Source organism: Scheffersomyces spartinae (genome assembly GCF_019049425.1).
Source record: "Scheffersomyces spartinae strain ARV_011 chromosome Unknown scaffold_33, whole genome shotgun sequence".
In the NCBI taxonomy this organism is placed as follows: Eukaryota; Fungi; Ascomycota; class Pichiomycetes; order Serinales; family Debaryomycetaceae; genus Lizanozyma; species Lizanozyma spartinae.
The window spans coordinates 492-26,228 of record NW_025065080.1 but is presented as its reverse complement, the minus strand read 5'-3'; the positions used below and the strand labels follow the sequence as shown (position 1 = coordinate 26,228).

General features: G+C 37.1%; 6 protein-coding genes across 6 annotated transcripts; 2 read left to right on the top strand and 4 right to left on the bottom strand.

Moving 5' to 3' along the window:
- Window positions 1–195: 195 nt before the first annotated feature.
- KQ657_003540 (uncharacterized protein) lies at window positions 196–1,167 on the bottom strand (the record flags this gene model as incomplete). Its single annotated transcript, XM_043194259.1, has 1 exon — window positions 196–1,167. The coding sequence occupies one exon, from the start codon at window positions 1,165–1,167 to the stop codon at window positions 196–198; it is 972 nt and encodes a 323-aa protein (XP_043046887.1).
- Window positions 1,168–1,413: 246 nt separating this feature from the next.
- Window positions 1,414–2,877, bottom strand: KQ657_003539 (metalloendopeptidase; the record flags this gene model as incomplete). The annotated part of the gene is made up of 1 exon (XM_043194258.1): window positions 1,414–2,877. One exon carries the CDS (start codon window positions 2,875–2,877, stop codon window positions 1,414–1,416), a length of 1,464 nt encoding a protein of 487 aa, XP_043046886.1.
- A 654-nt stretch (window positions 2,878–3,531) lies between these two features.
- Window positions 3,532–5,100, bottom strand: THI6 (bifunctional hydroxyethylthiazole kinase/thiamine-phosphate diphosphorylase; the record flags this gene model as incomplete). Its single annotated transcript, XM_043194257.1, has 1 exon — window positions 3,532–5,100. One exon carries the CDS (start codon window positions 5,098–5,100, stop codon window positions 3,532–3,534), a length of 1,569 nt encoding a protein of 522 aa, XP_043046885.1.
- Window positions 5,101–6,115: 1,015 nt separating this feature from the next.
- Window positions 6,116–9,067, bottom strand: TFC4 (transcription factor TFIIIC subunit; the record flags this gene model as incomplete). Its single annotated transcript, XM_043194256.1, has 1 exon — window positions 6,116–9,067. One exon carries the CDS (start codon window positions 9,065–9,067, stop codon window positions 6,116–6,118), a length of 2,952 nt encoding a protein of 983 aa, XP_043046884.1.
- A 5,695-nt stretch (window positions 9,068–14,762) lies between these two features.
- KRE5 (Kre5p) lies at window positions 14,763–19,100 on the top strand (the record flags this gene model as incomplete). Its single annotated transcript, XM_043194255.1, has 1 exon — window positions 14,763–19,100. One exon carries the CDS (start codon window positions 14,763–14,765, stop codon window positions 19,098–19,100), a length of 4,338 nt encoding a protein of 1,445 aa, XP_043046883.1.
- A 3,660-nt stretch (window positions 19,101–22,760) lies between these two features.
- On the top strand, window positions 22,761–24,629 carry MET13 (methylenetetrahydrofolate reductase (NAD(P)H); the record flags this gene model as incomplete). Its single annotated transcript, XM_043194254.1, has 1 exon — window positions 22,761–24,629. One exon carries the CDS (start codon window positions 22,761–22,763, stop codon window positions 24,627–24,629), a length of 1,869 nt encoding a protein of 622 aa, XP_043046882.1.
- Between the last annotated feature and the right edge of the window lie 1,108 nt (window positions 24,630–25,737).

The following is a 25,737-nucleotide window of genomic DNA, read 5'->3' as shown; positions in this document are numbered from 1 at the left end:
CAGTTGAAGCTTTTGTTGTAGCATTGATTTTTTTCTATAGGGTTACTTCACACCATATCATGATTGGCCAGACTATATGCAGGAAACAAATAGTATTGGTACTAGGTATACTAAGCACACTCAATTCTGTATAGGCAATATATTATACTAATATGTATACATTGATTATGTAATTCAATCTAGTAGGATTCTTGTTCAAGTTAAAAGACTTCTACCCAATTTACCAAAGATGATAACCCCACAAAAGAAGAAGCTACTAATCCACAACCAAATAGCATGATATTCCGAAGACATTGATAAGGCTAAAGCCTGACATGCCTTTTTATTCTGGAAATAAATACGAACACAACCAGCAAGGGTCACAATAGTCGAGGCAATGAACCCACTCAATGTACCATCCAATAAGAGCCAAAGAGAAGGATTAAGTAATGACCAGACAACGGACATCTGCCACATACTGTTGAATTCAATCTTACGAATGGCGTAAGATACTCCCAATACTGCAACAACTGCTCTTAAAGAATCATTGAAGAAGTTCTGACGCAGAGACTTAGCAGCATCGGGATTAGACAGTAATAACCTTCTAGTCATTGAAGAAGGAAGAATAGAATCCATTAATGGATGGAAAAGACTCATCACCAAACCTTGGAATAATAAACCAACAATTTCATCAATGGAATCTAATTTTGATGGAATCCAATCAACATGTCTACTAATGCGGAACCCAGCAATGAATCTTTGTAAGAATCCTTTACTTATGTTGAATTGCTGTTGGAATTCAGTAGAATCAATTTGACGAGATGTAATATATGAGACCAAACAATTATAAAAGAATGCACTGGCTCCCATACAAGCAAGTTTCACAATGGTGATGATGATCTCTTCAACAAGAGTGCGTTTGTTTTTCATCAAAACTTCTTGTTGTCTTTGTTGTTCATGTTTCTTCAATTGTTCCTTGGTGGCAAACTCAATGAATGATGCATTGTCTTCGTCATCTTTACTTAACTCAGTCACACTATCGGTATTATAAATACTGTATAAAGCTGGTCGTATCAAGTTAACTTCGGATTCGCTGGTTTGTAGTTGAGTTGATTTCCTTTCGCCAATCAATGACTCGGTCGACGCGCTGTTGTTGGTGAGAGCAGCCTTCCGTAAGTCCGACGCCATCTTTTACTATTTACCTATGATATATAAATAGTTAACTATGAGGAGAAAGAATTATTGTTGATTCTTGTTGGTCTTGTGGTGTGACGATAAATTCTCCGTGGCGCTACCACATACATTCAGTATTTTTTACTCTGCTATGCTTGAGCACAAGGGTCACATATTTTGTACTACATATATATACATTAATTATCAAGGTATTATAAACAATAAAAATATAGAGAGAGTCCAACGGGTATTAATTTACAATTAGATTGTCTTAGCATGAGATTGAGGTTCGGGTGCTGGACTGGTTTTACGTATTAACGACTTATGAATAGATCTGGTAGAGGGCGTAGAAGGCCTCGCCTTCTTGATCACTTTATCAAATCTTCCATTAGACTTGTGCTTCCCTGAACGTGAAACCATGGCTTCAGATGAAGGTTTCAAATCCGGTTGTTCTTGTCTTTCCAGCAAATGAATCTCAATCTCACGAGACCTTCGTATTATCTCTTCAAACGTAAGATTAGCCACATATTTGCGACGAGGATAAATGATACCTTCGTTGAAGAATGATCGACTGGGAGATACAGAAACCAAGTATCCAATAGGTTCACGATGTGTGAGTGGACTTTGGGCATTTGTATCGGTATTCTCCGAGTCCAGCTGCTTGGTATTATCCACAGTTTGTGATGATGATTCAGGAAATGATTTCGATTCGAAAGGTTCTAACAATTGAGTCACCACGGGGGGTTCCGGCAGATTATCATTCTTTTTTGATTGACTGAATTTATTATATGTTTCACATCCATCAATCACAATGATTTCTTTTGTAGGTGTGTTCAAGGCATCATCATCCTCATATTCATGATTAGTCAAATCAACCACTGTAATCAAATCAGCATCACAAGTGACATCTTCATCCATTGCAAGTTGATCAGAACACCATTTTGAATCAGCAATTCTTCGTTCAGTTGCAGCCAAAATAGCATTACGTAAATCAGTAGTTCCTACTCGAGGTTTAGATACTGCATTTCTAGGTGTCACAGTGGTAGTACCCAATTTCCGTCTTTCGGAATTATAAGTGGTCTTAGTTACTGCCTTAAGTCGCTTCTCTCTAACAGAAACATAATTCGAGCTGGAAGGCAATCTGGAATTACTATGACCCAACTTATTCTCTTCACAAACGTATTCACTAGTATTGGGTCCCAAGCCTCTAAAGTGAACATCGGCGTATTCTTCTTTCAACTGGTCCAAGAACTTGTAGAACTGAGCATCATGAGCTCCATATAAATTATGAGTTAATTCATGGAGTAAAGTCCCAACAATATCGTTCATGGGAAGATACAGAGTACTACCAGGGTGTCTAAGTCTTAACATAATCTTAGAACCTCTATCAACATTCAAACCAAGTAAACTCGGGTTTGATGGATAAAACTCACACAAGACTCCAACTGTAAACTTATGACGATGCATAAGAGGTCCAACAAGTCTTGCTAATTCATGAAGCATATCTAAAGATACATCAGGATCAAAAAACCGTTTCATCAGACCTATTTTGGTGATAGCAGATACTGGTGATGGTTTTTGAGGACCAACTTTTTTGGTTGTTCTGGGGTTCAGTTTCAGTTTCAGTTTCAGGACCTTAGTACCGATATTACTATTACCTGGACGGGATGCCTTATTACCAGCAGCCGTACGCATATGGATGTTCTCGATGCCTTGAAGTACCATGTCATAATATTATGTTGATGTTTGGGTCCAATGAGGGGGGACGAGATGAGCTGAGCAAAAGTGGAAAGATGTGACTCAGGAGAAAGGGTTGAAGCTTAATGATAAAACTGACACGTCAAATTATCGCTTTGCTTTTGTTTGTTAGCTTTAAAAGGAGATTTGCTATGGAGTAGATCCTTTTAGTAAAGTTGTTTGTTGTTGTTTGTTTATTTAGGGGGATCTATTTATCCCGTTATTCCTCCATCTACATCATCTAGCAGGGTGTTTTGTGTAACAGATACGGTTGACCGGGACCAGCATTTTTAGGTAGCGCAGGATATATTGGGATTGTTAAAAGTAGTGTATTAACTAGTGTATTCTGCTATCCAATCATATAAGACAGCAGGATTTAATTTGTCTGATATAGTTATGGTATTATCCTCAGTCAAAAGCAACAACTGCGTGACAAGTTCAGTTGTACGAGCATTTTAGTGATACAACTGGCAGTTCATGAGTGTGGAATGATGAATCTCGGAAAACAATACCAGATTGAGAGAACATTTCCGGTGTCTCACACGACTGGACCAATGGATGTTATGTGCTATAGTACATTAATTTACCATACTAATTTACTGTATTACTGTAATGATACTGTATTACTGTAATGATACTGTATTAAATATTGTGAGTATTTTCAAAGAGCTTATCAATGAACTTCACCATAAATGTTCCAGAACCTTTAGCTTCTTCAGCAGCTTCTCTTCCTGCTTTATTATAAAGCTCTACGGCTCCAATCACAGCTTCATACACATCAAACTTGTCTTTGTTTCTTCCATCAGCTTGAGCACCAATAAAAGATCCAATTGTACTTCCTAAACTGCATCCTGTTCCTGTAACTGTTCCCATGAGGGGATGACCACCTGGAATGCTCTTATATCTATCTTGATGAATAACATAATTAATAGGACCTGAAATCACCACAACCACTTTAAAGTCTTTGGAGACTTGTTTCCCTGTAGAAATAATATCATCTTCATTAAGTTGAGCGATTGAATCCACTCCCTTCATCAACACCTCTTCTTCATTACCATTAGCCTGCTTATAAGTGCTAGTTAATTTTAAGATACCTGATATCTCTCCAATATTTCCCTTAATGACATTAACTTGTCCATAATTAAGTAGTTCCTTAACAACATTTAGTCTTGCTTGTGTTGCACCACAGGCTACAGGATCCAATAAAATCATTCTCCCGTATTTGTTGTAGGTTTGAAGGGCATGTTTGAAAAGATTCATCATTTCAGGCGATGGAGTTCCAATATTAAGCACCAAACAAATGTTATCAATGGTGGAAGCAAACTCTTCATATTCATCCCCGAATTCTGACATGATTGGAGAAGCACCAATGGCTAACGTCACATTAGCACTGAAGTTTTTTACCACTCCATTCGTTATATGATGAACCAAAGGTGATTTAGCGGTAACAGTCTTAATCTTGTTCTCGAGTGATTGTGGTTCCTCTTTAGTAATAGTAAGTGCTTGAGTCCAAGGAGCAGGGGTATGAATTATTTGAATCAAATCCTTGGTAGCCTTAGCGGCATCAGGAGCTGCCATTATACATGAAACAACTGCAAGCCCATCAACCTTCTGAGTAGGCGTATTCAATTGATATAACACTTTCGCAGCATTTGATTGGTTGATTCCACCAATAGCCACACATTTGATTTTCCTTTCACTTGATGAGTTATGTTTCTCAAGTGTACGTAACAATCTCCGTATCCCTATTGGTCCTTGACCAAACCGATCCAACTTGATATCTTTTTTCGTCTTTGTGGGAAACATTGCACCAAACCCAACATAATCAACTACTCCTTCTTCTATTGCCTTCTCCATTTCCAGAGGGATCCCACATGAAAGACCCAAAATCTTATCTGGACCAATCAATTTCCGTACTAATGTAGCTGGCATGTCATCTTGACCCACATGTACTCCGTCTGCATCAACAGCGAGAGCAACATCCACTCTATCGTTGATGATCAAGGGAATCCCCTTCTTTCTACACAATTGGAGAGTTTCTTTTGCTCTGTTGATGAAATCAAGAGTCAGAAGTGACTTCTCCCGTAATTGAACAAGCGTAACCCCATTGTCTATGGCTTGAGACACTTGATCCAAGAACGTTTTATTGGCGGGGATCATGGTGGAATCCGTCACCAAATAAAGAGTGTAGTCAACTGATGCTTTGTCCATGGTTAATAGTTAAAACCAAACGATATGATAGTTAGGAATGAATGAATGTATCTGTGGATCTCATGGTTATTTTATATAGGTGAAATTAATATTATCTCAGTCGGTAGACTTTTAATCGCATACAAAGAGATTTGTATGCGTTTGTGCTTCCGCACACCCATTTTCCAAATGATCCTACTGAAGGTAGACCTGGGCTGAACTGGACTGGACTGGACTAGGCCAAACTCGACTGTTTGAATTTTGATGATGCTTTTTGATGATACTGTAGTTCCTTCTCTATTCCGTTTCCTCGTCGTCAGAAACCATCTGTAACTCATTACGTTCTCGTTGTAAATTGAGTACATAAGCGGCAACAGAGGCTTCCGAAGACACAGTGCTCCGACGTAATAAGGCTATTTTGTTATTGCTGTCTTTAATGGAGAACAGTTCACACTTCTTAATGGTCCCACTAACATGAACAGTAGATACAATCACAGGTGTGTCACCAATTCTTGTGATAAGTGCTAGTGTGGCCATGACTATTGGACACGCTTCACGTTTACATCGAAGGATTCCTCGAGATGTCTTGTTACTAAAATATTTAATGGTTAGAGCCATTCCAGCAGTCCCAACGCCAAAGTCTCCATAATGATCTTGCATTACTTTCCGGATTAAGTTCACTAGTGTTTTGGCATTCACATTGCTGCCAGACGTATGATGGACATTTAGTAATGTTTCTTCAGGACTCGTGCCGTACGTAAGGAAATTACTACTTGAATCGTCCAGTGGTGGATAAAGAATATCAAATAATATATATCGTTGCTTGAGTCTAACCATTGTGAATGAATACACCCAGTGATGTTTTGGTGATGCTCATCGCCGTTTGACCGTTTTAAATTTCGGTTCGCACCAAATCTCCATCAGCTTGACCACCACTAGAATACTATCGCGACAGCTACAATTACTACTGCGAATGTATTACTACTAAGACTACGACCGCTTTGTCTTGTTGCCATGTTCATTCGTTATTCTAAGCTCAAATGGTTAAATACTTTTCCATAATGGCTCTGGCCTTTCGTGAGTTCCCATTGACATTGTAAATCAACGTAAGGTTGTACGCAGCATCCATCAGTAGATCAAAAGTTGGATCTTCAATCAGTTCCAGTAACATCAACACTTTTTCGTAATGACGGATGGCTAACGTGGGCAACCCAAGCATATGGAACAAACGACCTAAATTATACTCCACCTCGGTTTCTTCGTAAACTGTAGCACTTAAAAGTCGATGTTCCTTGTACTCTAAAATATAACTAATCCCCTGGAGAAGCTGAATGTGTCTGTTGGTACTAAGTCTTTGCATTGCTCGGTGAACATGAGAAAGGCCTATCACAAGACAAATCATGGGGTCTCGATTATACAGTTTGTATGCTCGACTGAGATAGACAGTGGATGAAACATAACTTCGAGAGCCTCCTAATAAGTTGGCATAAATATAAAGCAATTCGCATGGTTCCTTTGTAAATTGATAATCATCGATCTTAGCAGTGATAGTAGCCATTCCAGTGATTTTTGTTGATGTTAATAATGAATCATATGCTTTCAATTGTCTCAAAAAATACTTCTGGTGATTATAATTGGTGAAAGTCTCCCAATTTCCAAGTCCTGATGGGAAACAACACATGAAGAAAATATAGATATACCTTGAAAATTGGTTGTTAGCAAGGAAATGTCGAATATGTGTCACAACTGAAGTCAGAGATTCTTCACCCATTATTCCAAACATTAAACGAACAGCTTTTAAAACAGAATCTCTAAATTTGTCTTGCGAGAAAATGCTGGCCTCCTGTGCTGCTTCAATGATCTGTGAAGCATATGCTAAATTTCCTTCAAAATTGGCAAGCAAAAGTGCATATTGAACAAATATGCTAAACCAAATATCATAAGTAAGTCCTCTATATTCAGTGGTGGAAGAAAAGGCATTTCTATTATTGTTTTCTTCTTCAGTCATTCCTTGGTGCAAATTATAGACTCTGGCAAGTTTCTCATCAATTCCCATAGGTTTTATCCTTCGATACAATAGCACACCTTTAAATATCCTATTTTTATCTTTGGGGAAGAAACTTCTGACAGCCATAAACATCTCTACCAATTGAAATGCAAGTTGCATCCAGGCTGATATTGCAACCTTATCATTTTTCTTCAAAGAGTCTTCTAATCTTTTCATTCTTCCATATTTTTCCAACACTCTTCTACGAGCCTTATTTTCAATCTCTTCCTTCTCTTGATTTGAAAGTTTCTTATTAGATTTGATCATATGTTTGGTTTTGATAATTGATAGCTCGTCAGGGTGTTCTTCTTCTTCTGGTTCTTCATCGTCATCTTCTAGCATATCTGACATCAGATCAGAAGATTTGGCTCTTGTATTGCTGACTTCTTGTAATAAATGTGCTGAATTTTCGGCATCTCCCAAATGATATAATGCTTCTGCCAAAGAAAGCTTAAACTCTAAATTATCGGGATCGCCGTAAAGCAATGCCTGGTAAGCTCTAGAAGCTTGTTGATAATCCCCAACTTCCAGAAAACATTTACCACATAAAGATACAAGTTCAGCAGATTGACTCAATTCATCACTTTGTGAAGCCCTAGTTAAAAATACCAATGCATCTTCATAATATCCTTGGCTTTCTAAGACTTTTCCTGCCTCAAAGAAAAGATCAACAATATCGTCTGAATCTTCAAGTAAAAATTCAAAATGATGCATTGCTTCATCTTTTTGATTCAATGATAATCGGAGCAACCCCATTTTAAATCTAATATCAATAGGTATTTGGAATTGTTTCTTTGATGCTCTTGCTTTAATTGGTTGTGATAACTGATCTAATATTCTTGTTCTTCTCTGAGAATCAAATTCAGAATCATCATCATGATCTTCCCACCAAGTTTCGTCTTCTCTATTTTGTAGCCATCGAGCTACTACCTTAATTATCTTCAAACCATGACGCCAAGAGTGTTGTTGAATATACAATTCTGTTAAAATGTTTAATTCTGCCCATCCAAATCTTGGGAATCGTCCTAGTTCATTACTAGATCCTTCACTCATATTCCTATCTAAAATGTCACCATAAAGGTTAATGGCATCATTCAACCGTTTTTGATCCACATAAACACTAGCAAGATTTTTCACCACAGTAGTATCAGCTGGGAACATTTGATGAAGTCTTTGGAACCCTTCTAAAGCTCTCCCAAACTGACGTTTTTCCTTATATAATATTGCTCTTGCAAGAATATATTTTGGGTTCTTTGTATTGTCAGCAGCGATAGCTTTACCATAACAATATATGGCTTGATCAATTAAGCCTAAATCATTACTTAATTCAGCCACCTGGGCCCAAAATCCACTATCCCAACTATGAATATTAGCAGCCAAAAACCAATAATTGCAACATTTTGCAAGTCTACCTTGAAGCTTACATATTTCTCCAAGGGTTTTATAGGCATTGAAATTCTTAGGATCAAGTTTGATCACTTCCAAATATAAATTCTGTGCTACTTGATAATCTTTACGCACAAAGGCTTCATTAGCTTGAGACAAATTCGATCTTACTTCTGGATCCAAACTTCTATTTGAACTTCTCATCATTTTCTGTTTCCAGTATGACTTAGATCTTGCAGTCTTCCTCTTATTCTTTTGTCGAAAGTTACCAGCACCTCTCAATGCTTCTTGAAAATCGAAATTCTCGTCATAATCATCTTCTTCTTCACTGTAAGCACTCTCTGAAGAAAGATCAAGAAACTCTTCTTGTTCATCGCCACCTTCCCCTTCATCACTCTCATCCTCATGTTCGTCATCATCATCATTCATATCATCAAGAAAATCTTGAATGGCATCATCTATATCCATTTCTTGTCCTGCATCGTCCACATCCATGCCATTGAATTCCACAGCATCATGATTGCCTGCCGACACGCCGTTATTATTGGACACCATGTTTATTGGATGAATGTATAAATAGAGAGTTGTCTTATTATTATGATGTTGTGTTTGTGTATAAAGTTTGGGGTTTTGCGTCCTATCAGTTGAGATTACGTAATCGATATTTATAGTATCATGAATGCCGATGGAATGTTATTACTCCAATGGAAATTCAAACGTGTTCCTCTGCTTTAAGATGTCAATCTTTCACATTTTCATTCGAATTTATTCCCTCTTTATTACCCACCCAAGGAGTTATGGTCAGCTTACAATATCATGGAAAGCACCTTAATATATAGCACTGAGTTTTCAACTCTAAAAGGACAATGCCAGATACTATTTGATGAAATTTGTTACAATAACACACTCCCATAAGGTATATAGCCTTGGGCAATATGTTACTTGGTTACTCAATTGTGTAACCAGTACCCGTGGGACATCATTCTCCATACAAAGTTGTATCTCAAGAGGAAGAAGTTAAGATTGACCTTAGTCATGGTTTTGGGCGATGCGTACAAGAAAGCACGTTTATTGATGATTAAAAAGAAATGAAAACCTAAAAGGAAGTATAAGTTTGCTATAGATTTTCAGATTGACTGAGGACCACTGTTGCGTAAGAAGAAGGATTGTGGATTGGCTGAAGTTTCTCCGAAACGATGATACATTCTCAGGTTTTACGGAGAAAGAAATTTAACAGGAGCATATGGGCATAATATAATGTTCCAGTTTATTCTGCGGTCTTACTTGATTTTTTCTGGAGGTGGAGTTTGAAGAAGGACCCTACCAGACAAAGAATGTAGGGTTACGTTTATTGGATATATGAATTGTTGTAACCATCTGAGTCAAATCGAAGGTAGCCAAGTTCATAGTCTTTGGGTTTAGGAAAGCTTTCTATAATACCAACAGTATATGAAGTATTGGAGGGTATAATTCAATATTGTTGAAGAGACATAACACCAAAAACGCATCCTTCCCTGTAATGGAGGTTCCACTTCCGGAATGTTGTATGGGAATTGGAGATTTGATGTACCATTATCAAAGAAATGTCATGTCGATTAAAGCAAAAAGTGGATCACAATGTCAGTCCATTAGAGAGTTCTAGGATGTAATTGCAGAAGTTGATAATGGGTGTTCGTCTCCATTAAATGATACGGGAAAATTCACAAGTATGAAGAAACGAAGTTGTTCTCCAGAAGACTCTTGGTTATCACCAGTGTGTCAGAGCAGTTTGTGATGTGATTTAAGAGATGGAACTTGAATATTGGAAAGCTTAGAGAAGTCTTTTAATGCTGAATAAGCCGGTCAATCTAGGTCTTAACCCGACCTTCCTATTACTTGGTTGTACAAGTTTGACTGCTTGAGAAATAACTGAGCTTACACCACTATTTTTAAACAGTCTGATTTTTTTTGAGCACTGGGCTTTCATAATAAAAGGGTTTGTTTCTTTGATTTAAGCGCTCAAAATACATCACTCTTTACTCTTTTACTTTCATTAGAACTTATTATCTTGTCTAGCTATTTCATAGTAAGAATGTCAGATAATGCTGAGCCGTCGTCCTCGGTATCTGGCTTTGTCAGTCGCCTTGACCCCGGTCGCTTAAATGGTGGTATTGCAACCAAGAACGAATCAAGTTTGGCTATTACAATTGGGAAAGAACTGAGAAGCAATGACAACAACCCATCGAGGGGGCAAACAAATACAGATCTAATCAGAGATCGTAATGAAAGGTGGTCCCTTTCTGACTTCGAACGTCACCTTGACCGCTTAGATAGTATTACTACACCCAATATCGAGTTTGGTTCAATTTTTGATCGTACAAATGAGAACCAACTGACATGTGATGATCACCTGTCGAGGGGGGGGGGACGAATACTGACAAAGTTGATAATCCTGTCCATGGCCAACCAACATTTAAAGCTTTTTTGAAGGGCATTGCAACTGATTTTCCAGGATTCACCCTGTATATTTGGAAAACTGTGCCTTTATTAGTTAAAAATATTAAAGAAAGCTTCAAACTCTGGCGTTTATTGATGAGAAATAATGATGAAATTGAAGAAATCTCCGGTGGTCTCCTATTGTCAAAAACCGAACACGTATTGAATATCATTTGCAGTTTTCTTCTGCTAATTTCTTATTTAGCCTCGCTTATTTTTTTATTGAAATTATCTATTTTGGATAATGGGTTAATCAATAAACTTAAGAGTGGAAGCATACTTGTAGGAGCGTTTGTTCTTGGTGTCCTTTTTCAATATTTTGCTTACAAGATAAAATTTGTAGCTACTTAAAGTTACAATTATATAGTTGCGAGAGTTTGTCATAACTGTTGAACACAATGTGCAATTCTATAACAAGCTGATCACCAAAGCTTCTGGCTATGTCTGCTTGAGAAATTATTGCAAAATAGTAAGCCTGCAATTAATAAAGGGCACATTAGTGTATTGATTATCTTCGAAATGTGATTTTTTTCTGCTTCTGTATCGTTTTGTTATGCGGAGGTCTTCATATATAAACTATTTCAGCCGCTCAGATATCATAAATTTCTCATTGAAACAACTCTTTTTAATTTCATTTTTAGTTAATTCACAGAGAACGTATTTTAGATTTTGCATTATTATTTAATAGTACGAGGTTCAAAATAGTATTGCGATGTCGCCGGTACCTGACATTGAAAATTGTCTTGACCCCAGTCACTTTAGGAGTGATTTCGCGTCCACTGAACCAAGTCTGGCTCATACAATTGTGAACAAAAATAGAATCAATGACGGCCCGTCAACAGGACAAACGAATACTGAGGAAATTGCTACTAACTACGGTGGTTGCCTGGTACCTGGAACTAGAGATTCTTTGAAGAACTTTGGAAGGAGTTTTGGAGCACGTCTAGAGCTTTGTGCAACAACTTTGCCTTCTCTTGTGAAGATCATAATTAATAGCACTATCAGCATTTATCGATGGCCAGCAAATAGTGAAGAATCTGATAATGACTCTAGTGGTCGTCTGATATCAAGATTTGGGCATGTAGCAACAGTCATCGTCAGTGCTTTCCTAGTAATTTTGTATTTAATCATAATTGTTTTTGCTGTCAACTACCTCACTAATCTCTTTGATAATGAAGAATTGCTCTTGCCGTCGCTTTGTATGGCAGTGTCAACGCTTTTTGTTGCTAGGTTTTGTCATTTCTTGGCTAACGAAGTAATTATTTGAGAAATGGTTACTTGAAGTATTGGCCTTGCCAGGGGTTATAAGATGATACAAGGTGTTGGTTGCTTAAAGTCAGAATATGAAATAAAGCAAGTTGGGCATTACTGGTAGTTCCACTAAAGACGTATCTTACTAAGGAAATAGGAGATTTTATGGATTACCATCGAAGAAAAACACCCAAGTCCAAGTCTAACTGCACCCTCTATAGGGCTATTATAATTTTGAAAAAATAATAAAACAGATTCTGTTTTGAAAGAATTTGACGCATCGGCATTTAATGAGCTTAAATCAATGCAAATATTGGTAGTTAGACGTAGATGCCGATTTTGTAGCACTCTTCTTTAAAGATGGTTCCCCAGACACTCTTGATCCATAGTTGTAATACTTGAGAAGTCTTTAAAAATCAAAACAGGAGTTAGCTAGTTGTCTTCATGATGAACAAATTGTTGTCTTTATTATATTAAACTTCTATGTGTGTCTGAAATGAGTGATACAAACAAGTATGTTGCTTGTTTCTTTCGCAGCAATTATTCTTCTTCTGAATATCCTGCATTCTTTCCCCACGTAAAATATCATAATTCTAATGTTTGGTTAAAAAAGATTACAAAAGTATATTCAACTGATTTGCTTAGTAGTCAAGTCTAAGGGGATGTTGGAAGTCAACCCTACGAAATTCGTCAGTGTGACTAGAATGATGGATGCTAAGGGTAGAATCTAGCTCAAAGATAGAGCAGGAGAGCTATCAATAATCAAGGATAAGATACTTGGAAAGGTTAAAGTCGTGGTTATTCATTATCGCAGTCAGTTGGCTGTATTACTATTTATTGGCATGGATAAATTCTACTAAAGATGGTTATTAGTTAAAGCAACCTCTCCTAATAATTCTGCGACATTACATATAACAGCTATTGCTTTTCCACTGCTTAAAACAAGTTGATAATTATTATCAAATACATTTTGCAACCAAACCTTCAAACCGTGCTACGACTATGCATGCCATCAAAAATTATACCCAGAAAAATAGCAACACAAAACCATATTGATGCCTTGATAAATGACAACCATGGGCGTGAATCATCATATTTACGGCCTATGGGCGAATAAGAAAAAGAAGCGGCAAGGGAGAGTACAAAAAAAAGAATTAAACAGGTCATTGTTTCATTCAAATCTGTTGATACCAGGTTACCATCTGTGGTATTAGTAGCTTCCGCAGTAATTGATGGTTGTATGGTTGGGCTGACAGCTCTATTTAACACGTTCCCAGACGGCGTATTCAAAGTTGGTACAGCCGACCTGTCTGCTACGAAATTCATTGCAGCATGATCACGTTCAGAGGCAGCTTCAGTGGACATTTTGCTATTTATTAATTAGTGTTCAGGCTAAGTAAGCAAGTGGTGAAAAAGTTTGATAAAAGATGTTAAATATTGTCATCTTTTTATAACTTCTTGGTTTTGTCATCAGCAGAACAAAAGCTTTGAATAAAGAACTGAAGCACAAATGCCATATGCAAGCAGATGTTGGTAGAACCTAACAGATGCAGATTTGCTATATCTTCCCGATTAAGTCACCTGGACATACTTGGTACGTAAAGTCGTGAATAATTCAATATTGCAAGCAGATTTCTGTATTACTTGTTACTGGTATACACAAACTAAAGGTGTACAACAGTTATATCAATCTTTCGTATTAATTCTGCTGAATTACATATGTTAGCTATTGTTTTTCTGCTTCATACAGCAAGTTGATAAACATAAACAAATACACTCTATATCATGCATATACTACAAAACTATACGTCCAATCAATACTTCAGTAATGACAAGGTGCATTCCATTAGTCATATGTGATCTGAACTGGATCTTTTCCCTTCCGATTCAGCTCCTAAGATGACAGGTAGATATTCCAGCTTGTGCTCAAGATCTCTTTAACCAATTACTGGTAACATCGAAGGCAAAATGCGAATATGTATTTAATCATGATATCCGTACTGTGATTTAAAAAGGATGCTAGGGCTTAAAACTCTTTGAAAGCATGACAAGAATTACCAGAAGGCCGGTTGCAGCCCTTTCATTTGTTGGCCATACCTACATGCTGACATCCATAGATGTAAACATAGGTAATGACTTAAAGTAAGAATTCTTATTAGCATGGTCCAATTACTAATTAAATGGTTGCTAAATAATAGTATATTCTTTTAGTGCAATGCTATGGTGGTTATGCGAAAAACACTGGCGTTAACTATAAACGCACTATAGGTTAACTTATTTATATGCTTTATTAGACATAGTGATACAACTATTCCAATAGTTGGTCATACTATGTCCTGCGATTGCATAATTTTAGTGTATGCTGCAAAACACTCAGACAATCATATTCGCAGACGTGCCTCGAACTCAGACACGATCATCGCTCCATTATACAGTCCTTGTGGAATTTTCATTGATCCAGAATTATTTCATATAACCCATAAAATATATAGTACAGCATAGCATAGAAGGAGCTAGAGGCAGTATGATTACGTACTTTGTGGTTATTGCTCAACTTGCCTTGTTCAGTTGCGCTTTGGCACTTCCACAAGTAACTGTACATGGTGAGGCTTCATGGACCCAAGTACCCTTTGCAATCAGACTTTTAGAGAGTGTTGCTGCCTTTGATGAGAGTCTTTATGAGTCTGCATTAAGGTCTATATTTGCCATCGGTGGTAGTGATATCGATTTCAATCATGACTATGATGAAAATGATGACGATGCTGATGATGTCAATAATGTATTAAAAGATTCAATCGTTTACGACAGGTTCTTTGCTCAACACAATAACCTTTCACATATAGCAAAATCAGTCATTGATTTCCATTTGACTTATAACATGTTTGGACCTCGCATAGGGGCACATTATGCTTATTATGTTTCCAAGAAGTACTCTACTTCAATTGCTCTAAAATGCACAACTGATTCCTTTGGCACAACAATGTCAGATCATAATTCATGGGTCCAATTTAAAAATCAGATATATTGCTCCAATGAAGACCTATTTGCGTTTAAGACAGAATCTCAAGCTGAAAATGTCCTTGAAACTTTTGATAGAGTTATTGGTAAACTGGGCCCTATTGTTGTATTCTATGGTGAACCATCATCCAAACAATTTCTTCCAATGTTAGATAGTCTTTTGACGGACTCAAAAAATGGTAAGCTCAGATTTGTATTTAGATATATTCCTGATGAAACTGCTAGCAGAGATCACCTTAGGGGTTATAGTGTTGATTTCACCATCAACAATATGAGAAATACCAAAAAGGATTCAGACGAAGATTTTCCCTTAGGTGACATACGTAATATTGACTGCAGTCTGCTTCGATATCCTTCAAACGTTAAAGACATAGGTTTAAAGTTAACAAGCTATATTCTTAACCAAGATATTTCCGAATTAGAAAAGTTTGAAGCTTTGAAAACCATAAGCCAATCACTTCCATGCTACATGGCATCACTTGATAAGAGTCCCGTTAGTGAAGCAGTCAAGGCTGCACTGACTTCAAATGAAAAGAAGGGAATAACTTCGAATACAAACGGGTTCTACATCAATGGGTCTCCTATTAATAAGCTTGAATTAAATGTCTTTAATGCCTTTGAGAAGGTGAAGTCAGAACTTGTGATTGTCCAATCATTACAGGCTCTTGGATTGACAACAATTCAAGCCAAATACTTGATCAACAAGTTTGCTTTAGTTAGTGCTGTTAATGACTACAAATATCGATCAGGGAAAAGTTTATGGGGCTCGAATACTAACAGATTCAAAGTTTATGAACAAAGATTCAACCCTAAAGGAAAGAGTGATGGGGGAGTAATTTTTTTCAACAACATCGAAGAGGACCAAACATATGAAAAGTACTCAAGGAATGCAGACGAAATCTATTTAGGACCTCAAGGAATGAACATTAGAATGGGCCAAATACCTCCTCTCAGAGAGAATGTTCATGACTTGATCTTTGTTATCAACTTACATGACAAAGAGCAGTTGAGAGTATTGTTTTCCTTTGCAAAGGTTATTCTTGACCAAGGGTTAGTTCACCAATTGGGAATATTACCTCTTAAAGGTTCTGACCCATTGGATGAGTTCATGGCAAGAAAGCTTTATTCTATCTTAATGGTTTCTGATACAACAGAAGCTTTGGGATTCTTGTATGCTTATTTTGCTACTATGGAACCAGAAGAAGAACAAAAGTTATTCGATTCTATTGAAGATAACATTGACGATTTAGATGAATTATTTGCTACTGCAAATCAATTCAGTATTAAGGAGCCTTCTATTATTTTCAGTGGAGTCATCCATAGTTTGTATGAGAGGGATTGGCAATTGTCCATGGCGCAGCAAATTCTCCATGATGTTAAAACGCTTCAAGAGGCCATGATGGAAGGTAAGCATGAAAATAGAACCTTAAAATCCATTTTGTATGACGATGCAAAGTCAGAAAGAAATCTCAAGATTAACCCTGCAAACCCCAGTGACATAAAGTACAAACTAATCACTGATGAGCTCGTTTCAAAATCTCTACCAATAAGATTCGCAGGTAATCAGACTTATTTGCCTACTACTGTTTGGTTGATTGGTGATTTTGGTTCAGAAATTATACTCGAACAATTGATTCTGTTATTGAGTGTGATGAAAGAAGCAGATTTCAACTTTCAGCTTCGTCTTGTGAATACAAGAACTAACACCCAGGTTTTTGATATGATTTCCAGTATCACTGAAATAACGGAGGAGAAAATCGACCATATAATCGAATGGGTTGACACTATTAGAAACGATATCCCTGTTTACCGGTATGCTAAAACCCAGGACCTTTTTAAAGTCTTTGAGGATTGCGATATAAGCATTGATAAGAATACTTTACTTGTTAATTCTCGGGTTCTTGACTTGGATGAAGTCTTCAGTGAGAAGAACATTCGTTCATTGTTAGAGTTTGAGAACTCCTATCGTTTGTCTACCTTTGATAGAATCATTGAAGAAAAGTCCAATATATTTAACGATAAGAATTCGAGTGTTGAGTTTATAGAATCTATCGGAGGTGATTCTTTTGACTTTTTTGATATGCTATCTTCGATTGTAACAAACTCCTTTTATCTGTCGAAGGACATTCTTTCAACTGATGTTTCTCGTTACGATTTTGACATTCTTGATATGCTGAACTCGATTACTGTTGTGGATAATGATTCTGATGAGAAGGAAATTGACTTACTATTAATTTTAGATCCTTTGGATGAATATTCCCAAGACATGTTGACCATTGCCAATGCGTTTGTTGACTTCCAGTTTGTTCAAGTTCGTATATTGATTCAACCTTCAACTGACAAGCAGGTCAGCCGGTTCCATTCAGGAAATATGCCTAGATCTAAGCCCACGTTTGGTTTGGAAGGCGATTTTATTACTGAGTCGGTTCCTTCTTCATTGGTTTTACCAGTGAATGAGTCATTTACTCTTAATTTGCGTGCTCCTTTTAGTTGGGTAACTGAGATAAAAAACGTCTCAAAAGATTTTGATTCAGCAAACTTCACTTTAAGCGGCCTTAATGTTGAACCAAAGTTGACTTTTGGCTTGAAGAAGTTGGTTCTAGAGGGATATGCTTCATATGTAGACTATGGTAGCTATCCGTCAGGGTTAATCTTAAGTTTGTCAAACAATACTTACTCAACCGACGCAACAGTCCTTTCAACGTTAGGCTACTTTCAGTTTTCTGTCAGTCCTGGATCTTGGAGACTTGGTATTAACTCAAAGTTCAATTCTGTTGGCTACAGTCTATTGAATGATATCAAAGGGTATGAGACGTCCAATGAATATATTGTGTCTTCATATCCAGTTTCAGTTTACTCTTTAGCAGGACTGAAAATTTATCCTAAATTTACTACGGGCAAAGCCATTGCTGTTGATGAAGATTCAAAGAATCCAGTAAAAGGCTGGTCTGTGAAGCTGCTTTTAAACAAACTCACATTTAAGAAGGAACCAGAAGTAAATGTCTTTACAGTCATAAGCGGACCCACTTATGAAAGATTATCCAAAACCATGATACTCTCAGTTATCAAGAACTCGAAGTATTCAGTGAAGTTTTGGATACTTGAAAAGTACATATCTCCACAATTCAGAAGTGATCTTGCTATCCTTGCTAAGAAATACGGGTTCGAATATGAATTCATAGGATATCAATGGCCAGTTTGGCTCCGGGCTCAAGATCTACACCATCGAGAAGTATGGGCCTATAAAATCTTATTTCTTGATGTGTTATTCCCAATGAACTTGTCTCGTGTAATCTACATCGATGCTGATCTGACTGTGAGATCTGATTTGAAAGAATTGATTGATTTTGATTTGGAGGGTGCACCTTATGGGTTTACACCTATGTGCGAAGATCGAGATGAGATGAGCCAATACCGGTTCTGGAAATCGGGATATTGGGATAAAGTTTTAGGTGATGATTTCAAATATCATATTAGTGCTATGTTTGTTGTTGATCTTGAAGTATTTAGAAAACTTTACGTTGGACATTATTTGAGAAGCTCTTATCAGAAATTATCATCTGACCCCAACTCGCTTGCCAACTTGGACCAAGATCTTCCTAACAATCTTCAGCATCGTGTGCCTATTTACAGTTTACCTGCCAAGTGGTTGTGGTGTGAGACATGGTGCTCTGGTAGTACTAAGGAAGAAGCATCTATCATAGACATGTGTAATAACCCTGCAAATTTGGAGCCTAAATCGAAGGCTATTGAACGTATAGTACCTGAGTGGACTTTACTTGAAAAGGAAGTTAATGGAACACTTCAAGAAGCATTTGAAAGTGCATGCCACGATGAATTATAGATTCCATACAAAACGTGAGTCATTACCACTGTGCAACGAAAACATAGAATATATCTGTCCCAATTTACTATAATAATATTATAATATTACAATTTAGTATTATATTCAATTATATTATTGTCGTAATCTATGCCCACACCTGTAGAGCTTCATAGAAGTGTATCAACTTGTCTTTGTTTTGAGCCAAGCTTTGAACAACCGCATAACTTACCTCATCAACCAGCATTGGATGACCACAATATACAATAATAATTGCTTCACTTGCTTCCTCTATATCACATCTAACGATATCATCAACACGTGGCTTAAATTCAACAAAGTTAATATGTGAAAGGCAAGACTTTATGTGAACAATATCGAGAGAATCACTTTCTCTACTCTGTTTCTCATCTTCAGAGTCTTGGTCGCTAGCTGACAGCTTACTAGACCTTGTTAAGTAGATGGTGGTTTCAAGTTGTACATTTTTCAATGTTTCCAACTGTTCATAGAACGGCATTATAGAACCGCAGTCTCTAATAATCCAATGCAACTTTGGTTTCCCTTTAATGGCCTTCTATTTTTAGCCAAGTGTGTAGCTTCAGAATAAAGACCAAAGAGTACCCTTACCTCCTGCAATGAGGCTCACACACTCGGTTCTCTTGTATTGACATGGCTTGGAGTATGGTCCTTCAACTGATACTATGACTTTTTTACTCGATTAGTGTGTGTGTTCAATAAGCACTTGAATAAGTTGTATGTGACCCCACTTTTTCACCTTGCAATAAAGAATGATAGACTTACCATCGAGAGACTCGATACAATTTGATGGATGCGATTGCCAAAAGCAAGTTGGTTTTAAGAAGCAGATCCACACTTGTCCCCCAGGAGTCATTCTCCAATGGTCTGACGTTGGTACTACTACTTTAAATGTTACGGCTTCCTCCGTCAATGGTCAACTCCATTACCTTTACCCAATAATGACACACTGGCAGCAGGAACTTCAAATGCAGCCACTCGGAAAAGACGAGCTAGCGATCAAGGGACCGAAGGGCAATTGCTGGAATTATCAACTGAATGTAACCTAAATCAACCAAATGTTTCCTACCATTTCCGACGGAAATGTAGTATGGCTTGAAAGACAAGCAATTCTATTGTGATTGTACCAACGGTACCCCAAATTGCATAATTTTCTTTCATAAACCTTTTATAAGCATTACGTTCAACAAAGTAAGCAGTGTAAGTAATCGAATGAAGTAAGATCAATAAAAAGGAGATCCTACTAACCCATTTGTGATAAGTAATGTTTGTTGCATAGCTCCATCCAGTGAGCCACAGAAGAATATTATTTCTACCTGTAAACAGCACAAGTAAAGGAATTAAGATAGTTCCCATTATACCGGATCTTTGTTGCTTGCTATCTATTAAGAGCATCTAGCTTTGATTTAAAGATTGGATCATTATCGACGAAATGTAAGTCAGCAAGCAATCCAACGAAAACCAATGCTAGCATAATACTAAAAACTATGGTTTCCAAACGATTAGAAACAAGCATAAAGATACTTTTTCTAAACAAAGACAATTTCTGGGCTTTATTCTTCCCTGAAAGTGCAGGCATCAGAATATTCTTCCTAAACTTGTTAGGCATTGAGCCATTATACCTTTGATAATTTGCAGGGAGTAATATTTTAATAAGGTTGTTAAGGGTTACAAGCACCGTTACTAGAGCAAACCACAAAGCTTGTGTGAGCGAATACCAAACAGGAATGTCTTAGTTTGTCCAAATATAGTTAATGTATGCTTTGTTCCATAATTTGGCAACTTCCTTAAGCGTAATGGGAACAGTTAGTGGAACCGCGTGATTGAAACTAGGAACATCTGAAAGATGCACAGCCTTCTCAAAAAAGCAGGTAGGTCAAAGCAGGTAGGTCAGCTCCAAGATATTGTAAGTTAATTTTAGATGACACCTGATATTGCATAATTCCCTATACTTCTCTAGAGCTTCTGGTGTATTGGTCTGAGACTACCAAGCATCCAAGAATCGATGCAATAGCGTTTTCTTTTGTACAAATACAAACCCAAGCACTCCTTGACCTGTCGCAAAATCTAATATGGTTATTAAAAGGAAATTGAATATAGAAGCACCAGCTTTTCCATACCCTACCGATTTATTTAGCAGTGCCTCCACTGTTAAGGAGAAGTAGAGGGCCAGAAGTAATTGGGTACCAATATTGAGGTGCATTTTGCTGAATTGGTTGCGAAAAAAAATGATTACCGACTTTGGTCTTTAAACTACGGGGTCTATTACTCGTTAGATACAGCTTTAGTGATTTGTGTTAAAGTTTCTTAACAAGCAAAATCATCTTTAGAAAAGGTGCTACTGTTCAAAGAAGTAATTGGAAAACAATAGAATACTGTTTGTGCCATCCTCTACAATTACTAAAGCTAACTAAGTCTGATAGTAGCAACAAATACGGCTCTAGATCATTCGGCATATGGCTGATAGACTCCGCAAACATCGTGATCTCTTTCACTGCTATTATGCATCGGTATATCACATCCTTTGACTCTCTGTTATATCCTATTTTAGTACAGAAATTGTACAGCTGAAATATACAAACTGGAGAAAGTGTTCCTATGTTCATACTAGAAGAGATCTCATCTAAAGGTAGCCTTTTCTTGACAGTGGATCAAGTAACTACTTTCTAGTAAGCGTTTCAGTTAGAGCAAAATAATGGCTTCCTGAGCAAATATACTTGACTAAGAACACCGAGCAATTTATAACTACAATATTTCATAATACAACTCTCCGCATTCAATGGAGCAAAGATTTCTATTGGAACAGAAGACACCTGTGAATGGGTACTTTCATACAGAGGCAAGATTAGGTATGGTGTATTGAATATTTGCTCCGATGAATGAACACTAAAATGGGTTTATATGTGTGGTAGGACAGCAAAGGACGTTGTGTGTATGCCCTGCCTATCCAACTCTTGCTATGAGCTAAGCTTTCTCTAAACGACTGATGTGCCACAAAATCAAGGATTATATTTACACCTAATCGTATACGAATCATACTCACTTTATCAAATCAAAGAGGGTATGTATGCATCTCTTGATTATTGATGCTGGATCTCTTGATAATTGACAACGCCAATAATTCATCTTCCTTGAATAGTATGAAAAACTGTGCCACTTTATTGAAGATGACAACCTATTGATCAAGGTCAGGAAATGAGCAGCATTGGCCAGCGCCCTATCACAACATCCAGATAAGAACGAATTATTTTGTGCGCTACCTTAGTTGAAGCATGTGATAGCCCGTAATAACTCAACGATCTATATACAGTATTTGATACTAACAACTAGAGGCGATAATAGCACATCCATTGTTATATATTATTACATTTAGTGTTGATTAAGCCAGCGGCTTTCATAGATATATATTATATTCCGATGCAGTGGCAATTTAATGAAATAGCCAAGTCAGCTTTGCATTCTAATATCATGGGCTTTCTTAAGCCTTTAGTGATTATCTATATATTTGTCCTGTACATAACTATGACTCAGCACCGGTACCGGAACACCCACGGTGCGCAGTTAGATTGAAAAATTTAATGAATACATAATTATACAAACCTCTTTCTCTTCTTGATTTACTATCTTTAAATCAGTAGTTGAATCATGAAGATTACCGACAAGTTGGCCCAGGCTCACAGCGCGGCAAAACTGCCAAAGGCAACCTTTTCCTTTGAGTTTTTTGTGCCTAAAACTCCTCAAGGTGTTCAGAATTTATACGATCGTATGGACCGTATGTATGAACTCAATCCGATCTTTGTTGATATTACTTGGAATGCTGGGGGTCGTTTATCGAGTTTGACAAATGAAATGGTTTACACTGCTCAATCCATCTTGGGTTTAGAAACGTGTATGCATTTAACTTGTACCAACATGCCAGTAGCATTAATTGATGAAGCATTGGACAGAGCTTATAAATCAGGATGTCAAAATATTCTTGCCTTGCGTGGAGACCCTCCATTGGATGGATCTGAATCGACTGGTGATTTCAAATATGCAAAGGATTTGATCACTTATATTCGGAAGAAATACGGCGATCACTTTGATATTGGGGTCGCTGCGTATCCCGAGGGACATCCCGAGGAGACTTCCGGGGACAGAATTCTTGAATATTTGAAGGAAAAGTGTGATGCTGGAGCCAACTTTATTGTCACCCAAATGTTTTATGATGTTGATAACTTTATTGATTGGTGTTCAAAGATTAGAAAGATTGGTATTGATATTCCTATTGTTCCAGGAATCATGCCTATTTCAACTTATGCATCATTAATTAGAAGAGCAAAGTGGTCAGAAATCAAAATTCCTCAACACTTTTTAGATGCTCTAGATCCTATTAAAGATGATGATTATATGGTTAGACAAAAGGGTACTGAATTGGTAGCAGAAATGTGTGAGAAATTGATTCAATCCGGATATGTCAATCATTTACATTTCTATACCATGAATTTAGAAAGAGCTACGGTCATGATTTTAGAGAAATTGAACCTTGTTGAGATTGTTCGAGAATCTCAAGTGGTTACTGAAGCTATGCCTTGGAGAAAGTCTTTACATCCCGAAAGATCTAAGGAATCGATTCGTCCTATTTTCTGGCAAAACAGAAAGTATTCTTATATCATGAGAACTTCTGCTTGGGATGAATTTCCTAATGGTAGATGGGGTGATGCTAGATCTCCAGCTTTTGGTGATATTGATTTATGTGCATCAGAACTTTTAAGACAATCTCCAAAGAAGGCACTTGATTTATGGGGCACTCCCTCAACTTTAAAGGCTTTGGAAGATCTTTTGGTTTCTTATTTGGAAGGTGGTTTGACTTCTTTGCCTTGGTCTGATGGTCCTATTGGTGAAGAAACCGGAGTATTGATTGAAGATTTGGTATCAATTAACCGTAAGGGGTTTTTAACCACAAACTCCCAATGTGCAGTCAATGCCGCAAAATCAACCGATAAACTTTTCGGTTGGGGTCCCAAAAACGGGTACGTTTATCAGAAACAATACTTGGAATTTCTTTGTCCTAAGTCTCTTGTTGATAAGTTGTTGAAGGCTTTGGACTTGTTCAATTCCAGTGATAGTGAAGGTAACACACATGTTATCACATACTATATTGTGGATAAAAGTGGTACCTTATGGACCAACACAAAGGAAGGTGACATCAACGCGGTCACGTGGGGTGTTTTCCCCTGTGAGGAAATCTTACAGCCCACAATTGTGGAAAGGACATCCTTTTTGGCTTGGAAAGACGAGATCTTCACCTTAATCTCGGAATGGGCCACAATTTACCATAGGCTTATGGCTAAACCTTCTGATGGTGATAGCGATCAGAAACAAGATCAAAATCAAAATCAAGATGACATTGAAAATGCCTACAACTTCTTCAACCAATTAGGAGATGAGCTTGTGTTGTGTAATTTGGTTAACAACAATTTCACTGCATCAAATGATGTTCTATTTTCTTTGTTAAACAACTTGGAAACTTAAGGGTCCCCCCTTGACACAACAATTACAATTATAATGTTTTATTGTAATTAATAATTATAAAAATAATAAGGCTGTTATTTAACAGCTATATTATGGTATACTCAACGTATCCAAATCAAATTCTGTTTCAACATTGGAGTTTGATCTAACAGCCCATATTCACGACTTTACGTTTGCATTCTTTTATTTCAACAGTTGGGTTTTAGTTTGTCCTTTTATTCTTGTTTCTTTTTATCTTTTTTTATAGCAATGGTGTTGTCCACTATAGTTGGTTTTCATTTTGGATTTCTGGTTTAATTGCGTATGCATCCTCAACGGTATGGTTTAAATTTTATAGTATAAAAATGTAATATATATTATTACGAACAAATTTTAGGTCATGTACAACTTAATGAGACTTGTAATAGGCACAGAACTCTTTAGCAGATGATCGATGGGTGGAATTAACTATGGTTGTAGTATTTTAACCTTTACTAAGTATAATTCTATGATAATATGAAGCATACATTCTTTCTATAAAACGATTGTTAAGTGCTAAAACGATTATATATCACCATTCTTCCTAATCCTCTATATGCTTTCTTAAAGTGGAAGAACATGATACTGTAACGAAAGTATAAATGGATAATGAACTGAGTTTGAAATAAATGATTGCTTTCATAGAATTATGTATGCGTGAGTAATATCATTGACTCTCTCAAAGACCTTAGATTGCAAGCATAATCAAAGCAACAATAGACATCCATCCTCTTTTAGATATGATGCTAGCTTTAGCAGCACCACCTTCGTATGACATAACACTTGGTGTGGCTTCAATAACGGGTGACACAGAAGAAGCAGCTGGTGTCTCAACAGCACTGGACTCAAGGTCACTGGCATCTAAGGACGTAACGCCAGAAGCATCTGTAGTGACTGGTTCACTAACAGCTTCGCTTGTCACTTGATCAGTGACTGACTCGAACTCCACACTAACTGGAGAAGAAACAATCGATGTTGCTTCAGATACAATCTCAGATGAACCTGGAACAGTAGCATTCAAAGTTGCTATATCACCGGCCTCTTTCCACCCCCACCAATTCTTAGTTCTCAATGTAGTAGGACATGGAGT